General features: G+C 36.8%; 3 protein-coding genes across 4 annotated transcripts; 1 reads left to right on the forward strand and 2 right to left on the reverse strand.

The window, feature by feature from the left end:
- Positions 1–66: 66 nt before the first annotated feature.
- On the reverse strand, positions 67–4,257 carry LOC107029458 (kinesin-like protein KIN-10A). Its single transcript, XM_015230875.2, has 6 exons — positions 3,577–4,257; positions 2,707–2,862; positions 2,518–2,625; positions 2,274–2,384; positions 579–2,054; positions 67–478 (listed from the first exon to the last, which is right to left on the reverse strand). Exons 1-6 carry the CDS (start codon positions 4,255–4,257, stop codon positions 197–199), a joined length of 2,814 nt encoding a protein of 937 aa, XP_015086361.1. The 3' UTR covers positions 67–196.
- Positions 4,258–5,579: 1,322 nt separating this feature from the next.
- Positions 5,580–10,044, reverse strand: LOC107031525 (plastid-lipid-associated protein 6, chloroplastic). 2 transcript variants are annotated; one of them, XM_015232937.1, is made up of 4 exons: positions 9,475–9,618; positions 6,819–7,055; positions 6,132–6,258; positions 5,580–6,012 (listed from the first exon to the last, which is right to left on the reverse strand). In XM_015232937.1, exons 1-4 carry the CDS (start codon positions 9,613–9,615, stop codon positions 5,798–5,800), a joined length of 720 nt encoding a protein of 239 aa, XP_015088423.1. In that variant the 5' UTR covers positions 9,616–9,618; the 3' UTR covers positions 5,580–5,797. The 2 variants fall into 2 exon arrangements, with proteins under 2 accessions (XP_015088423.1, XP_015088422.1); XM_015232936.2 differs by lacking the exon at positions 9,475–9,618 and adding an exon at positions 9,691–10,044 and having other exon boundaries at positions 5,601–6,012.
- A 753-nt stretch (positions 10,045–10,797) lies between these two features.
- Positions 10,798–15,473, forward strand: LOC107031700 (KIN14B-interacting protein At4g14310). Its single transcript, XM_015233150.2, has 3 exons — positions 10,798–12,714; positions 13,272–13,885; positions 14,745–15,473. The coding sequence occupies exons 1-3, from the start codon at positions 10,987–10,989 to the stop codon at positions 15,277–15,279; spliced, it is 2,877 nt and encodes a 958-aa protein (XP_015088636.1). The 5' UTR covers positions 10,798–10,986; the 3' UTR covers positions 15,280–15,473.

Genomic DNA, 15,473 nt, shown 5'->3' on the forward strand with positions numbered 1-15,473 from the left:
TCTTGGAGTGCCACCAGAAAGAAATTAAAAGAATAGAGGTATGAATTAAGACATGAAATCCAAGTATTTGAAAACATGTGACAAAGTAAATCAATCATCCAATATGAGTACATATGTGATGTACTCAAGAGCAAAAATATCATAATGGTCGCGTGATTACATACATGATTCACACAAATTCATACGCGCATATCAACTAAAACTCATTTAGATATCTTTTGACAGTTACAAAAGGTGTTCTACTCAGATGTTCTCCTATTTTGGGAGAAAGTCCAGTACCTACTTCTTTGATATGTGACTTTGGAGTTAATGGAAGCATATTTTCCAGTGGAGTAAATGGCAAGTGATTGAACCGTTGTGTTCCCTTCACTGGGCGTAAGTAAGCTAAGTGACCACGTGAGAAGTTGTTGCATTTTGGAAGCTTACTCACTGATGTGACTACCTCCTGTTCTTTAGGCATCGGGGCACCAGATGGATCCTAATTACAGAAAAATTAACAGTTTCATATCAAATAACTGTCATAACAAATGAAGTGAGTAAAAACATTTTTCTTAAGCCAGTTAAGTATAAAAACATACCCCTATTGTAAGGAAAGTGAATGGACTGTCAGCACCGAGGTGTAGCTCAATCTGTTTGCGCAGATCAGCTAAGGATGAATCTTTGCCAACCTTTACTGTGGTTGCTACACTAGGATTCTCTTTTGATGCAGCTTCCCATTTCACGTGGACTTCAAGATTGCCACAAGTAGGGTTGAAGTTCTCCTTTGAATCATTTTCTTTGTCACAAGAGCTCTTGAACATTCTTGTCTGATTAACTGGTGACTTTTTTATGGTCTCGGGATTGCATAATGGCAAAAGATCATTGGACAAACCTTCTGCTGCAAACGCAGATGCATAATCCTCTCCAATTGTCTTAACTATAGGTACAGAAGAATCAATATCTTCCAAATTCTTCTGTGCAGGCACTGGGCTTACACTATGCTGAGAAAGCTCTCTATAATTGCCACAGAGTGTGAAAATGTTCTGAATAAGCGCTTGCCTAGAAGGGGCTGCACCCATACAAACATCACTGTCCTTCAATAAATCACTGAAATGATCAGGATCTGTTCTCAAACAACTCATATCATGATCAAGCAGACCAGAATATATTGTTTTTTCCTCAATGACCTCCTTCTGCACCTCCTCATCGACCGGGAGATTCTCTGTATCTCCTTCATCATCACCTTCTTCATCCTCTTCAAATACAGTGCTCAAGCTACTTTTATTGGGGAAAAGTGGATCTTCAACTTCTCCTAAATTGCTTATGTTAGGATAACCCGAGATTGCTTGGAAAGTATTACCTTCAGGCTTATAGACTAGTACATCCCGCTTTCCAGCATCCATATCAATTGATCTGTCCAAATCCATAGACTTCACCATTCCTGCATCTTCAGAGTAAATTCCTTGCAGCCTTTTCGCGAAAGTATTTTCCTCCATTGATCCACTTTCAGCCCTAGAGCGGTGAAGCTCAGCTTCCATATCCTCCAAGCGCCTCCGGAGCGTTTCAAATTCTTGTTGCTGCTGGAACATTCTTTCTTCCATCTTCCTCCTCTCCATTTCAACAATTTCATTTGCCATTTTCTGACATTCTTGTATCTTCTTTTCTAACTCATTTTTCAACATCTGAGTTCTCTCATTTACTTTAAGATTGATCTGCTCCTCGGTTAATTCCGTTCCCTTTCCTTGTACTAACTCCAGTTTGGCCCTTAGTGTAGCCATTTCTTCTTCTTTCTTCATAAGCTCTTTCTGAGCTTCATTACGCTCTTTCTCTTTCAGCTTGTTCTCCATCTGAAGCTTGTAGATGAACTGATCCATAACGGCAATCCTTGATCCCAAGATAACTGTCGATGAAGAATCCTCTGTACCTTTCTCCTTCAATGGCGTATGAGGACCACGGACAATGCACTTTGCTTTGGCACCATATTCCAGAGTGGAGATAGTCTTGTGGAGCTCTTTAGGATCTGGACTTGCACATAGTATCATAAGAATTTTGGACTTGTCATCCTCGAAAGAGTCCTAAACAAAACAGTTGAAACAACTATCACAGTCAATGAACACTTCCAAAGCAATCAGCTGCCATACTATAACCGGATAAGTTGCGCGGACTCTTCACTTTTGATGCCACACCCGCACGGATCCTCCAAAAATACACCACTTTTAGAGAACCCGACAGGCACCTATTGACATTTATGAAGAGTCCAAAGCAACATAGATCACCAGCACATGCAAACTTACCTGTAATAGCATGGTTAACTTGCTATCACGAAATGGCACATGAGAATCACCATTAGCAATGGACTCAACAACCCTCTTCAATGCAATGTTTCCCTGGTTGATTTTTGCAGTCTGCGAGATTTAATTATCAAGGTACCACAGTAAGACACAATCATATCATATAGATGGTCATACATTTGAGTAACTTCAAAAGGAAATCAGATAAACTTAATACAAGTGAGCCACGTGAATCCAGAACTCTTACCTGCATTTTCGCTTCCAAACCAGTTTGACCAGCTTGTTCAATATTCTCAGAACCGGCCATATCCACAAGCATTAATCGCCCTCCCACTGTTGGAACGTCAAGGATTATCTGCAATTGAAGACAAATATGCATTACCGAAACTAGAAATTGAATGAACTTATTTCCATGAAAAAGTGATTAAACATATACCATGCAGTGGCTCCGAGAGCTCCTCTCGTTACACAGAGTACTCTTTACTATTCTTCTCTTCTCTACTTTTTGGATCTCTTTCGATATCTTTATAGCTTCAGTCCCCGAAATAAAAGTTGCATTTTTGGCCTTTTTACCTATAACTTCCAGCTTCACCTGCAAGGTAAAAGACAGGACCAACATTGTACAGACACATAAAAATCAGTAAAGAACAATCTTTTTTTTTTAACAGACTTTGGTACTAATTTCTAACTATTAACATCTGTTAGCCATGCAGGGTCAACCGTTTATGATAAAGAAGATCCGATTTTCTCTACTGAAAAATACTCATCCTTCCATAGCCATATATATACCGAATGGATCATTGACATTTGGTGTACAGATACTTATCCTTCTATAACCTCATGTAGGTTCTCGTTTCCATAATCTCTACCGAACAATACTAGTGTTATCCGTTCATGTCATGCACGGAGTGGCATGTGTAAATACTGAAATTACATTGAGCAAATGTCACTTGAATTAAAAAGCACATCATCTTTAATGGCTATCGAAAGTCAACTGAAATTGCTATTCGACAGGAAACTTAAACAATAAAAGCCTTAGCCTATAGCTGCTACAAATTCAAGTCATCAGCTAGCACATTTAGAAACTGGAGCAGTATAAGTATTTTGCTTGATACAAATTACAACTATAATGACAAGGTTTTATTCAGTGAAATTGCAGAATCAATGATACAGAACTAAACATGTTGTACTAAAATCTCGAGAAACATATCAATCGAAAAACAAGAAATGGACAAAATATCAGATAAGAGACTACTACTACTATTCTGTATGAAACATTACTAGTGCATCAAAGAACTAATTGTACCTTGGAAGCACAGGCCTTGGACCAACCAAAAGCAAATCCTCCACCACCATTAGTCGTCGATAACAAATCATAAATTTCCTCATTATAAATCTCCAACACAGTAACATGAACAAATGTGCCAACACCAACCTTCTTCTCACTATTTTCATCACTTTCTTCATTTCCATCACCCAATATATCCTTCAATGACCTATACACAATACCAGGCTGCTTAACACTCCCAAACATAGTATGACTCTTACCAGCACCAGTTGGTCCATACATCATTATAGTACATTTATCCCCTAATTTCACCCCATCAATTCTTGACTCAACAAATTTCTTATAAAACTCATCAAGATCTTCTTCTTCGGACAACGAAACACCATCAAGAGTAAAATCCCTATACCCTATATCAGTCCTAACACGTAAGGACCTACAGTCAGAATTCACTTGCAACGCTGATAAAGATTTCTCCTTCTTATCCGGGTAATCACGAATCCTACCAATAACCTCTACCGGGTGCTCGGGAGGTGTACCCCCTTCTTTCATTGCTGTAGAATTAGGGTTTGGTGAGGGTTTTGCTGAGTTGAAATTGAGACGATGCTTCGACTGTGGGGTTCTTGAATTTACATGGGTCTGGTGCAATTTCGATGACGGAGTTGGAGTTGTATGATTCTTTGATGATGGTGTAGGAGCCATTGAAAGATTACAAATGGGGCTTCGTTTTTTCTAATCACTGATCAAATTTTTCAAGAAAATTTCAAGATTTTACAGACCAAGATTGAATCTTTGAAATGGGGTTTTTGTTCTGTCACTGATTTGATTCCTTTTTTCAGCTAAAAATGGAAAATTGGAGAAGACAGAAATGGGTTCTTCAGAATTGAGAGTGAAATGAAAAAAAAAATGGACTGTATTTTTGGATGTTTTTGTTTTTGAAAGTTCAAAAAATAAAAAGTTTAAACGTTTAAATTGGTAACGGCTAGTTTCAATTTTTTGTTTTGAAACTAGCTTTGTCTTTTTACCATTTTAACCTTTTGCATAAATAAATATTTGAAAATAAGTAATAAATAAACATTTAAAGAGTCTAATATTAAATAAACATTTAAAACTTAAAAGAGCTAAAAGATTCTGTATCTAAAATTTTATGTTAATTATTGTACTTTCGTCGTTTTCACTTAGTTACAAGTAAGAAATAAAAATCTTATAGTTTTAGCTAAAACCGAATCTTTTTGTTGGTTTATTCAACATGAATGATAATTCAAAGGCGAGTTGAAATGAGAAGATCAAATGATCAGACGATCAAGAAATGAAAATTGACTACTGATCGACTTTTATATAGGGACAATTTCATCCAGTTGTTTTGAATTACTCACTCCGTCTAAATTTCTGTGAGGTATTTTGACTCTGCACATAATTTAAGAAAGAAAGAAAGACTTTTAAAACTTGTGATCCAAAATGAATGATAGAAAATTATGTGGCTGTAAATCATTTCGTTAAGGATAAAATAGATATTTTATAGTTAAATTGTTACTTAATATAAAAATGTATCATTTTTTTTGGAATTTACTAAAAAGAAAAGCGTCACATAAATTGAGACAGAGGGAGTAGCTTATCGAAAGTTATTGATAAGAATATATAAGTACTAAAAAGTACTTTTGAGTGCTATAACTGAAAAGCCATAAATTGGTGTTGACTAACTTGAGGATTTTGAGTTAAGTACTACTAGTTATGTTGATAAGTTTAAAAAGTGTTAATAAACTAGTTTGAGTCTTGGAGTTCTAAAGTTGTGGGGAGTAGCATTTACTTTGTTACTGCTTTCGACTCGAACTATGTATACATAGTGTGTCTCATAAATAGACATATCGAACTAAAATAAGATCTCAAGTTGACATCACGATATACTAATTTGTCATAATAATAAATAGAGTCAACGGTGACTTTGAATATAAGTATTTTCTTTGTTGTTCCTTACCTCATATAAGTGATATAACAACAATACTCAATATAATCCCACGTGTACGTAGACCTTAACTTACCTCATGTATTTTTGAAATCTCACTGCATAACTCCATCACATGTCAAATTTACTGTATACAGATTTGAATTTGCAGTAGCATTACAAATTTGCTAGCTTGTGACCAGCAGAATAATGTTGAGCATATCTACACATTTGATATGTTGTTACATGATATTGTAGCAACAAAACATTGTAGGAAAACTATATTCATTGCAGCTTAACTTATGAGATAACGAAAACTCTAAGCTCTCCTCTGTCTCCCCTTGTTACTCGTGTATCAGAATCGATGTAGGTAACTTCAAAATCACCACTTCCTGTATTTGATGGTGGCCTGAACTGATCTGGTATGCGAGGCACTTCTAATGGTGGCAGCTGTGATAAATTTCCAGTTGTCTTCACTGTAGTTTTCTCGAATATAATCTTAATCGTAGATGATCCTATTTGTGGAAATGTATAAACATGATGTGAGATACGAAAACTTCAGAACTTTTGTACTGCAAAAAGAGAAGCAATCATACCAATTGGTCCAAGAGATGTGAGAATACACAGAACCAACCTATAAGTTCAAATTTGTGGGCTAAAGTGGCAGTTGCTTCAACAGGCGGGAAAGGCCACGGAGCACCTAATTCAAGCTCCACTATGTTGTCAAAATCTTTGCTCAGTACATCGATTCTTTGAAATACCTGATCAAACCAAATCAGTCGATTATGCTACCGTGTATCAATAATATATAAGCTTGATATATAGTAGTGAATTAGAACGCTCAACATTGTTCTGCAGCAAGCTAAAGAAATGTACATATTGATCCTTATAACTGCAAGGCAAAACCATGGAAAGATGTTCCACAACAAATCTAGGATAGGACTTTAAGAATGCAACTTCTTAACCTGGATATAATCAAGGGTTGATTTACGTTGAAGGTAGCAGCTGCCGGTGCAACCAGTCACAGAGGGAGGGAGAGTTGAAAATTCTTTGAAGTATATATTTATACCAACTCTGACTTCATCACAATGACGTAGTGGGTGCAACGGTACTCCAAAGTCACTTAAATCCTAGATTCTCCTCTAATATGATTACAAACTGTCTTTGTTCTCTTCATAACATGTCTATGGTAATCATAATAGATGTCCGACCAACCACTCTGTGTTCTCTTTAACTCATGGTTAACCACTGTAAGCATGTTCGTAACAGAGGACGGGAAGTGGCCAGCTCTTACAGAATTAAATGAGTACTTTTAGCTTACCTGACCAAGAGTGATGGGAAGAAGTCTTCCAGTGGGGGGTCCAGGACGACTTCCACCAAGAGTACGAGATGAGAATGCACTGCTGTATATCAATTTCCACCTCCCTTGTAGTTTATCAAGATCAGCTGCGAGATCTACAGCTCCTGCGCAAGATTCTAGCTCCTTGGCAGCCTCATCCGCCTTCTTTAGATCATCTTCACTTGCAGCAAGACCTCTGTTTAGCCCAGAAACAGCACTCTGCAAGTGATCAACACATTTGTCAAGAGGAACCTCCTAACTTGCTATAATCAATATAATACATAACAAAGGAGTGCACATGTCTCTATAGCTTTAACGGCAGATGATTGATAAGGATATGTCATTGTATGAAGAAATTAAAAAAACCAAGATTAAATTCCAGGGAAAAAGAGAAAAAAACTTAGAACAGTAAGAGGAGACGGGGAAATATTCGCAACCTCTTCCACTGACAATTATACTTAACGATGATTAAATATTAATGGTTCTGCCAAATATTGGACCTAGCCAAGAAGGAGATAGGCATAAGCTCATGGTGACAGCAACATCAGTTGCATACATCTTCCCCTCCAGATCAACAACCATTCTGTTGCACTTAGATGTGCAAAACCATAAGATTCTAAGCATGTAAAGCAAGTTAATTGGCAATTGAAGCAGGAGAGTATTCATTTTTTTTTTGTCCTTAGACATTGCCACTCTAACGGTGATTTCTGTAGTCAGAGCGAATCCAAGAACTGAATATTTTAGGAAAATATATATTCCAACATTAACAGCAATATCTGATCTTCATTAGTCTCTCAGTTGAGTATCCTTCAATGGTATAAAATGCTGGGACAAGTAGTAATCTCTTTTGCCGCAAGGGTGTCTAGGAGAATTTGAATGGAGAAACATGGTCATTGACCATTAAAGAAGCCAAAATCGATTACGAAAAGGTTACAGAAGGGAGTTAGACTATATTATGATACCCCCCTCGTACTCAAATACTAAATTCTGAATCACAATCTAAATTTCAAGTTTCAACATTTATGTAGCACTTTAGAAGATAGGAGCAGAGGTAGATTTTGCCTTAATCTGTCATTTACCTCATCAGATCACACTTAATTCCTCAGTGACTTGAGCTGTTTAGGTGGTAACAAACAAGTTCAGTATCACTTGGATAACAATGTACTTGCATGATAGAAAGCCCAAAAGAGAAACCAGAAACAAAGCCAAGAATCAATTCAATCCAACTACTCCAACAACAAACTAGTTGAGTCAGCTTTGTATCCATTCCCGTCTAATCAAGTTTCGAGAGGATTCATCTTAATTTGACTTTTCTTTGTTGACTTTCAACCTACCACAATCTTACTCAGCTCTAGTTTGGAGTTGGCTATGTATTAACAAGCTCACATGGACGGAGTTTTGAGCAAGGAAATCAATGTTTACACGAAAAGGGAAATGAAATTGACTAGAAGGGGACCAATAGAGCAAATAAATTAAAGTCTAGGCTAGCCTATCTACCACAAGATAGTGGAATTTCCATAAGACTATTACCAATAATCAAGACAAAGAATCCAAGACACATCCATCAACGGCAACATAAATAACTGCATAGGGAGGTTAGAACAAGAAGATTAATTCAAGGAAAAGGAATAAAATTATTAGAGCTTTAAGTACTAATAACTTGAGTTTCAGACATCCAAAAAGCTCAACTTTAGCTTCTTTACTACCAGGTGGCTCAACGGAAGTGACTAAGAGGGAAAGGATATTGAAATTGACTCCAAGGGGATGAATAGAGCAAACAGGATTAAAGTCTAGGCTAGCCTATGTACCACAAGATAGTGGAATTTCCATAAGACAATGACCAACAATCAAGACAAAGAATCCAAGACACACCCATCAAAGGAAACATAAATAATTGCAAAGATAAGTAAGAACAAACAGATTAATTCAAGAAAATTAGAAAAGGGGTCAAAAAGATTAGATTTTTAAGTACCAATAACTTGAGTTTGAGACACCCAATAAGTTCGACTTTAGCTTCTTTACTACCTATGTGTCACAGGATAGTGAAACTTCCGTAACACAATAACCAACAATCAAGATAAAGAATCCAAGACACACCCATCAAAGGCAACACAAATAACGACATAGGAAGCAACAACAAACAGATAAATTCAAGAAAATAACAATAGGAGGTCAAAAAGATTAGAGCTTTAAGTGTCAATAGCTTGAGTTTCAGACACCCACCAAGCTCCATTTCAGCTTCTTACTACCTATGTGCCACAAGATAGTGAAATTTCCATAACACAATGACCATAAATCAAGATAAAGAATCCAAGACACACCCATCAAAAACAACATAAACAACTGCATAGGGAAGCAACAACAAACAGACAAATTCAAGAAAATAACAAAAGGGGGTCTAAAAGATTAGATTTTTTAAGCACCAAAAACTTGAGTTTGAGAGACCCAATAAGCTCAACTTTAGCTTCTTTACTACTCACGTACCACAAGATAGTGAATTTTCCGTAAGACAATGACCAACAATCAAGATATAAAACCAAACATACACCCATCAATGACAACATATAGGGAAGCAACAACAAACAGATAAATTCAAGAAAATAACAAAAGGGGATCAAAAAGATAAGATTTTAAGTACCAATAACTTGAGTTTGAGAGACCCAATAAGCTCAACTTTAGCTTCTTTACTACTCACGTACCACAAGATAGTGAATTTTCCATAAGACAATGACCAACAATCAAGATATAAAACCAAACATACACCCATCAATGACAACATATAGGGAAGCAACAACAAACAGATAAATTCAAGAAACTAACAAAAGGGGATCAAAAAGATTAGATTTTCAAGTACCAATAACTTGAGTTTGAGAGACCCAATAAGCTCAGCTTTAGCTTCTTTACTACCAGGTGGCTCAATAAAAGTGACTTCATCAATACCCGACTGGCAAACTAAACTTCTCTTGCTGTCATAGCTCCTTTCCTCTAATAATCTTTGAGTACTTCTCTTGCTTCTTCCTGGGAGATGACATGGGAAAGATTGGCAAGAATTTGATAAAGAATGATTGTGAGAAAGGGGAAGTCTAGAATGAAGTAGAGAAGCCATGGTTGAGCTTGAATTTCAGAAAAAAGGATCGATCTTTTGTGGAATTTGATTGGTGGTAGTTGTAGTAACAAGTCTACATTTTTCTAGTTTTGTGTTGAATAAAAAAGCTAAGGGACCCATTTCCTTCTTTCCCTTTTCTTTTATTCGGTCTCATATTCATATTTAAAACGATTAAATTCAAAAAATACATATTAAAAATTGTAAAACCTCTATAATAAAGAAACTCAAATTGAAATCTCTAATAAAAAATAAAAGACTATTACATATTTAAAAACTCGAATCAAAACTTTTGATTAAGGAATGAGAAATCGAAAACCAAAGGTTCCTTATGATTAGTTATAGTGGGTTAGCAATGTGGGACACTATGAGACGTGTAGATGCTGTCAATGGCACATTTATAAATCATATTCTCTCGTCCATACACGTGTCATAATATACATAGGACATAAACTATTATATTATAATATTAGATAAGGTATATATGTTTATTTATTTAATTTTATAAATAAATTATAGTAATATTTACGTAAATACATTTTTAAAAACAAATTAAATTACATATTTATGTACGAATTGTATATTCAAATTCTTTTTGCTTTGTTCTAACTATTATAAAAATAATTCTAGCTTGATTTCACGAAATTCTCATAAAAAAATGACATATGACAATCATTTCAAAAATCCGACTAAAACATCACATTTCAAAACACAACTTGTAAATCATATTTCAACAACAGCAATTCAGCAGCTGAGATCTTGAAAAAGTAAAAAGATAAAATATACGTAAATTTTATTTCTAGCTCGACTATTTAACGCGACTACATATTCTTTTCTTGGGGTTTCAGAAAAAACAAAACTCCAAAGTATATCCAAACACTCAAATTTGAATTTTGGAATCTCAAATTTTTTTGAAAAATATTCCGAAAACATATCATTTTCCCGCTCAATCTTTCATCTCTAATCTTTTCAATTCAAGCAAATACCTCAAAAACCTTTTCAGTTTTCACTTTTTTTTCTCCAAAAAAAACCTTAAAAAATACAAAAATGTCGACGGCAGCACCACTTCGCCGGCTAAAGGACCGTGGCGGCGCCGGAGCCAAGATCAACGCGCCGCCATCCACCACCACCGCCGCCGCCGCTAGACCTTCCAAATCCCTAACCCCACTTTCCAACAAATCGTCTTCTGTTAATTCCATCAGCGGGGAGAGTCTCAGGCGGTCCACCGGAAAAGAAAATCCGAGACCCACATCGCGTGTTCGGGCTGCAACGGCGTCGACAAATCAGAAACCGGTACTTCGTGCCATGCCGAGAATTGACAAGGCGGCATCAGGGACGGCGACGGCAACCGGAGCTGAAGGTGGAGAGGCACGTGCCGAGCCACGTGCGAGGTGGTCAACGTCTGTGCCCAGAGGTAGGAGTTCTAGTCCATCTGAGTTTTCTAAGGCCTTGTCGGATATTCGCAAAACATCTAGGGTCTCTAGGGTTTCAGGGAATTCTCGAGGTGTGAATGACAAATTGAGTGAAAATGGGAATAGGGTTTTGACGGAAATGGAGAAAAGTCGTGAACTTTTGGGAAAATTTGATGTAAAATCTGAGAAAATTAAGATATCTGAAGGTAAAAATTCTAAATTTTGTGATAGAGAAGAGCTTATCTCAAGCTCAAGTTCAGTAAAGTTGAAATCTTTGGTTGATAAAAGTGGGAATGTTGTTGAGCCTACTGTGAAAGATCCGAGATCGCTGACCAAATCGAATAGTTTTTCTGGAGTGTCGAAAGAGAAATGTGAAAATGAACAAGGGAAGGTTGGTTCAAGTGTGAATAAGTACCCAAGTAAGCTGCACGAGAAGCTTGCATTCTTGGAAGGGAAAGTGAAGAGGATTGCAACTGATATTAAGAGGACTAAGGAGATGTTGGATATGAATAATCCTGATTCTTCTAAGTTGATAATTTCTGATATCCAAGAGAAGATATCCGGGATTGAGAAGGCGATGGGTAATGTAGTTGATGGGGATGAAAAAATAGGTTTGACGAGTAGCAGTAAAAATGAGAGTTTGAATGTTGATGAGAAGATATGTGGGATTGAGAAGGCGATGTGTAATATAGTGGATGGGGATAGAGAAATTGGTTTGCTGGGTAGCATTAGAAGTGAGGACATGATTATTGATGAGAAGGAAACAAAACCTGAGGATAATGGGAAAATCTCTGTGAAGGGATTAAATGTAGAGGAATTAGAGGCGAGGTTGTTCCCTCATCATAAATTGCTGCGAGACAGGACATCTCTGAAGACACTTATGAGCTGTACCAAAAATGAGGAACTTGGATCTGCTGAATCAACTATTGAAGTGAAGCCTGAGAAGAATTATGTTAGTCCTATTGATGAGAATCCTATTGCTGTGGAGTTCTTGGCTTCTCTTAGCAAGGAGCAGTCTAAAGTTACTACTAGGTGTGAGGATGCTTGTTTACAGATCTCCAATGTTCAAGATGTGGATGATGCAGTAAGTTCACAAAACCAAAATTCTTCTTCAGAACTGTTCAAAGGAAAAGAAATTGTTGATCATCTCCTGGCAAGTGATGAGAGGCTTGAAAGTTTTGATGCTCAAGAGAATAAACAAGAAATGTTGATGGAGGAAGAGACAGAAGATAGTTCTATATGTGAACTCAATGAGATTGGCCGTAAGACATCTACTGGAGGGTGGTTTGTCTCTGAGGGAGAATCTGTTCTCCTTACACATGATGACAGTTCTTGCTCTTTCTATGATATTGTGCATTGCGAGGTATTATCTGCTTAGCTCTACTTCCCTCTAAATATTAAGATGTCAAATGAACCCAAGCATGACTTTTATCTCCTATTTATTTGTGCTTCGGTTAATGCATTGTTTGTTGTTGTTACTGTTTTTTCTTGTGTATGTTGTGTACTCTTTTCCGTCTCACACTATTTTATTGTATGTTGTGTACTCTTTTCCGTCCCACACTATTTTATTGTATGTTGTGTACTGTTTTCCATCTCACACTGTTTCATTGTATGTTGTGTACTGTTTTCCATCTCACACTGTTTCATTGTTGTTACTGCTACATTTATGTATTTCCTTTTTCAAACTGCCTCCAAATGTTTTTAAGAAAAACCAAGGGACTATTGGGAACCTCCTCTATATCTCTAGAAGGTAGGGGTATGTTGTTGTTGTCTCCTGTTATGGCATGAGTGTTAATATGTGACTTTAATGATCTTCTGGTCCGTTAAGCTTTAGATGAAGTTTGGAAGGCTATGATATCCAATATTTAAGCTAATTCGTCAGCTTCTAAGAATAGTTCCTTATATTTGTTATCATTTTAGGAGAAAGCTGAGTACAAACCTCCAGTTGGAGTCTCGTCAAATATGTGGAGAGATTGTTGGATAATCCGTGCTCCTGGTGTAGATGGTTCCTCAGGGAGATATGTGGTGGCAGCATCTGCGGGAAATTCCATGGATTCAGGTTTTTGTTCCTGGGACTTCTACACAAAAGATGTACGAGCCTTTCATGTTGATGATGGATTTAGTAACACAAGAGCAGCCCTTGCTCCATTACCTAATAATCCAATGTATAGGAGAAATACTCTATCATCAATTATGGCGCCTCAAAATCAGCAATGGTGGTACAAACCTTGTGGACCACTCATCGTATCAGGTGCTAGTTGCCAAAGGATGGTCAGAACTTATGATATCCGTGATGGAGAACAGGTCCTGAAATGGGATTTACAGAGACCAATGTTGTCTATGGATTACTCAAGTCCTTTGCAATGGAGAAGCAGAGGAAAAATAGTGATAGCTGAGACAGAGGGTCTTTCTTTATGGGATGTCAATTCCATAAGTCCTCAAGCACTGCTTTCTATATCATCCTCTGGTCGACAAATTTCTGCTTTCCATGTAAATAACACAGATGCTGAGCTGGGTGGAGGAGTTCGACAGAGGTAAAACTGATCTAGTTCACCTAATATCCTTGCAATAAATTGGATATGACAATTACTTTCCCTCTCATGCCTCTAATTAGTTTCTTCCGTACCTTGGATATGCTTCTTGTTGAACATATGTTTTTCTATACTGAACATATTGCTTATTGGTGATTAAATATGGTTGGGAGCTGTAAAAAAAAAAGATAAAAGATTTGTATGTTGATGTTGGTAACACTTGATATTTTCCAAAAACAAGTTAACTCTATAAAGGTTCAAGGGAAAGTTATAGCAAAACAAGTTTTTAGACCCTAGGTTTGGGTAGAGAGCTATTAAGTGTCTCCAAGAAGTACAATTCTAGCCTTCTAATTTGGAGCAGTTTTCTGCCGTAGTTATATGAAGATTCTTTTATACCTAGCAGGTCTCTGTGGTCACTGGTTTACATGATTGGCTCAAAGAGTTTTCTGTATGTTGTTTTATCAATATCAACAACATACCTAGTGTAATCTCATAAGTGGGGTCTGGGAGGGTAGAGTGTAAGGTAGAGAGGTTGTTTCCAATAGATCCTCGGCTCAACTAAAAAAGTAAAAGCTAGTAGGAAAAAAAGAAGTAACAATAGAAGAAATCATGGCGTAATACTGTAGTCTATAGTAGAGAGCACGTTAAAGTGTTCTGAGAAAAGGAAGCATAACTACAAAAAATACCATGCAAGATAACAACAGGTAATAACAGACACTGAAGGACTAGAAACTCCTTGAGAAATACTACGACCTAATAGTATGAAAAGATAGCATGGTTAACGAAGTTCTCATTATAGTTCAGCTTATAGCAGATCATTTTCATCTCTATCAAAAGTTTAAACCTTCATATTTTGATGCAGGGCTAGTTCTTCTGAAGTTGAAGGAAATGATGGTGTGTTTTGCACCTCTGATTCCATCAACATTTTAGATTTCCGTCACCCTTCTGGTATAGGTCTGAAAATACCCAAGATTGGTGCAAATGTTCAGTCAGTTTTCTCCCGTGGTGATTCTTTATATCTTGGCTGCACTACTGTGAAATCCGCGGTGAAAAGGCAGGTCACTTCCCAAATCCAGCAGTTCTCATTGCGCAAGCAGAAGCTTTGCAACACCTATGTATTGCCAGAATCAAATGCTCACTCCCATTACACGGCTTTAACACAAGTTTGGGGAAACTCAAATGTTGTTATGGGAGTTTGTGGATTGGGCCTATTTGTTTTCGATTCAAATAAAGACGATGCTTTGCAGTCGTTAAACACTTTGGATCAAAACAATGGACAGAATCTGAGAGAAGCAATTGGACCAGATGATTTGTATTCACCTTCTTTTGATTATTTATCATCTAGAGTTCTTCTCATATCGAGAGATCGACCAGCTATGTGGAGGTATATGTTCTAAGTTTCATTTATCTTAGGTATAGTTTGTTAAGGTATTTTGTAACTTATTATGCTTGATGATGCCTTTCTTGTTTGAGGTTTTTGGTGTTTTCTGTACTATAATCCATTTTTCAGTGTGGAGGAACTATAGAAGATTTCCCCTTATAGCAATGATGAAGAATTGCTAATTTATGAGTTGTGTTATATTGCCTTATA

This window comes from Solanum pennellii, chromosome 9 (assembly GCF_001406875.1).
Source record: "Solanum pennellii chromosome 9, SPENNV200".
Taxonomy (NCBI): Eukaryota; Viridiplantae; Streptophyta; class Magnoliopsida; order Solanales; family Solanaceae; genus Solanum; species Solanum pennellii.

What these genes read in the sequence shown, in the direction of transcription:
- LOC107029458 (XM_015230875.2), bottom strand. Translation starts at nt 4,257, where the DNA reads ATGGCTCCTACACCATCATCAAAGAATCATACAACTCCAACTCCGTCA. An exon ending in AGTTAACCATGCTATTACAG is followed by an intron (nt 2,055 to 2,273) that starts GTAAGTTTGCAT and finishes TGTTTTGTTTAG; the next exon opens with GACTCTTTCGAGGATGACAA. An exon ending in TCACTTTCCTTACAATAGGG is followed by an intron (nt 479 to 578) that starts GTATGTTTTTAT and finishes TTCTGTAATTAG; the next exon opens with GATCCATCTGGTGCCCCGAT.
- LOC107031525 (XM_015232936.2), bottom strand. Translation starts at nt 9,942, where the DNA reads ATGGCTTCTCTACTTCATTCTAGACTTCCCCTTTCTCACAATCATTCT. An exon ending in TTCCCATCACTCTTGGTCAG is followed by an intron (nt 6,259 to 6,818) that starts GTAAGCTAAAAG and finishes TGGTTTGATCAG; the next exon opens with GTATTTCAAAGAATCGATGT. An exon ending in CCACAAATTTGAACTTATAG is followed by an intron (nt 6,013 to 6,131) that starts GTTGGTTCTGTG and finishes TTCCACAAATAG; the next exon opens with GATCATCTACGATTAAGATT.
- LOC107031700 (XM_015233150.2), top strand. Translation starts at nt 10,987, where the DNA reads ATGTCGACGGCAGCACCACTTCGCCGGCTAAAGGACCGTGGCGGCGCC. An exon ending in ATGATATTGTGCATTGCGAG is followed by an intron (nt 12,715 to 13,271) that starts GTATTATCTGCT and finishes TTATCATTTTAG; the next exon opens with GAGAAAGCTGAGTACAAACC. An exon ending in GGTGGAGGAGTTCGACAGAG is followed by an intron (nt 13,886 to 14,744) that starts GTAAAACTGATC and finishes ATTTTGATGCAG; the next exon opens with GGCTAGTTCTTCTGAAGTTG.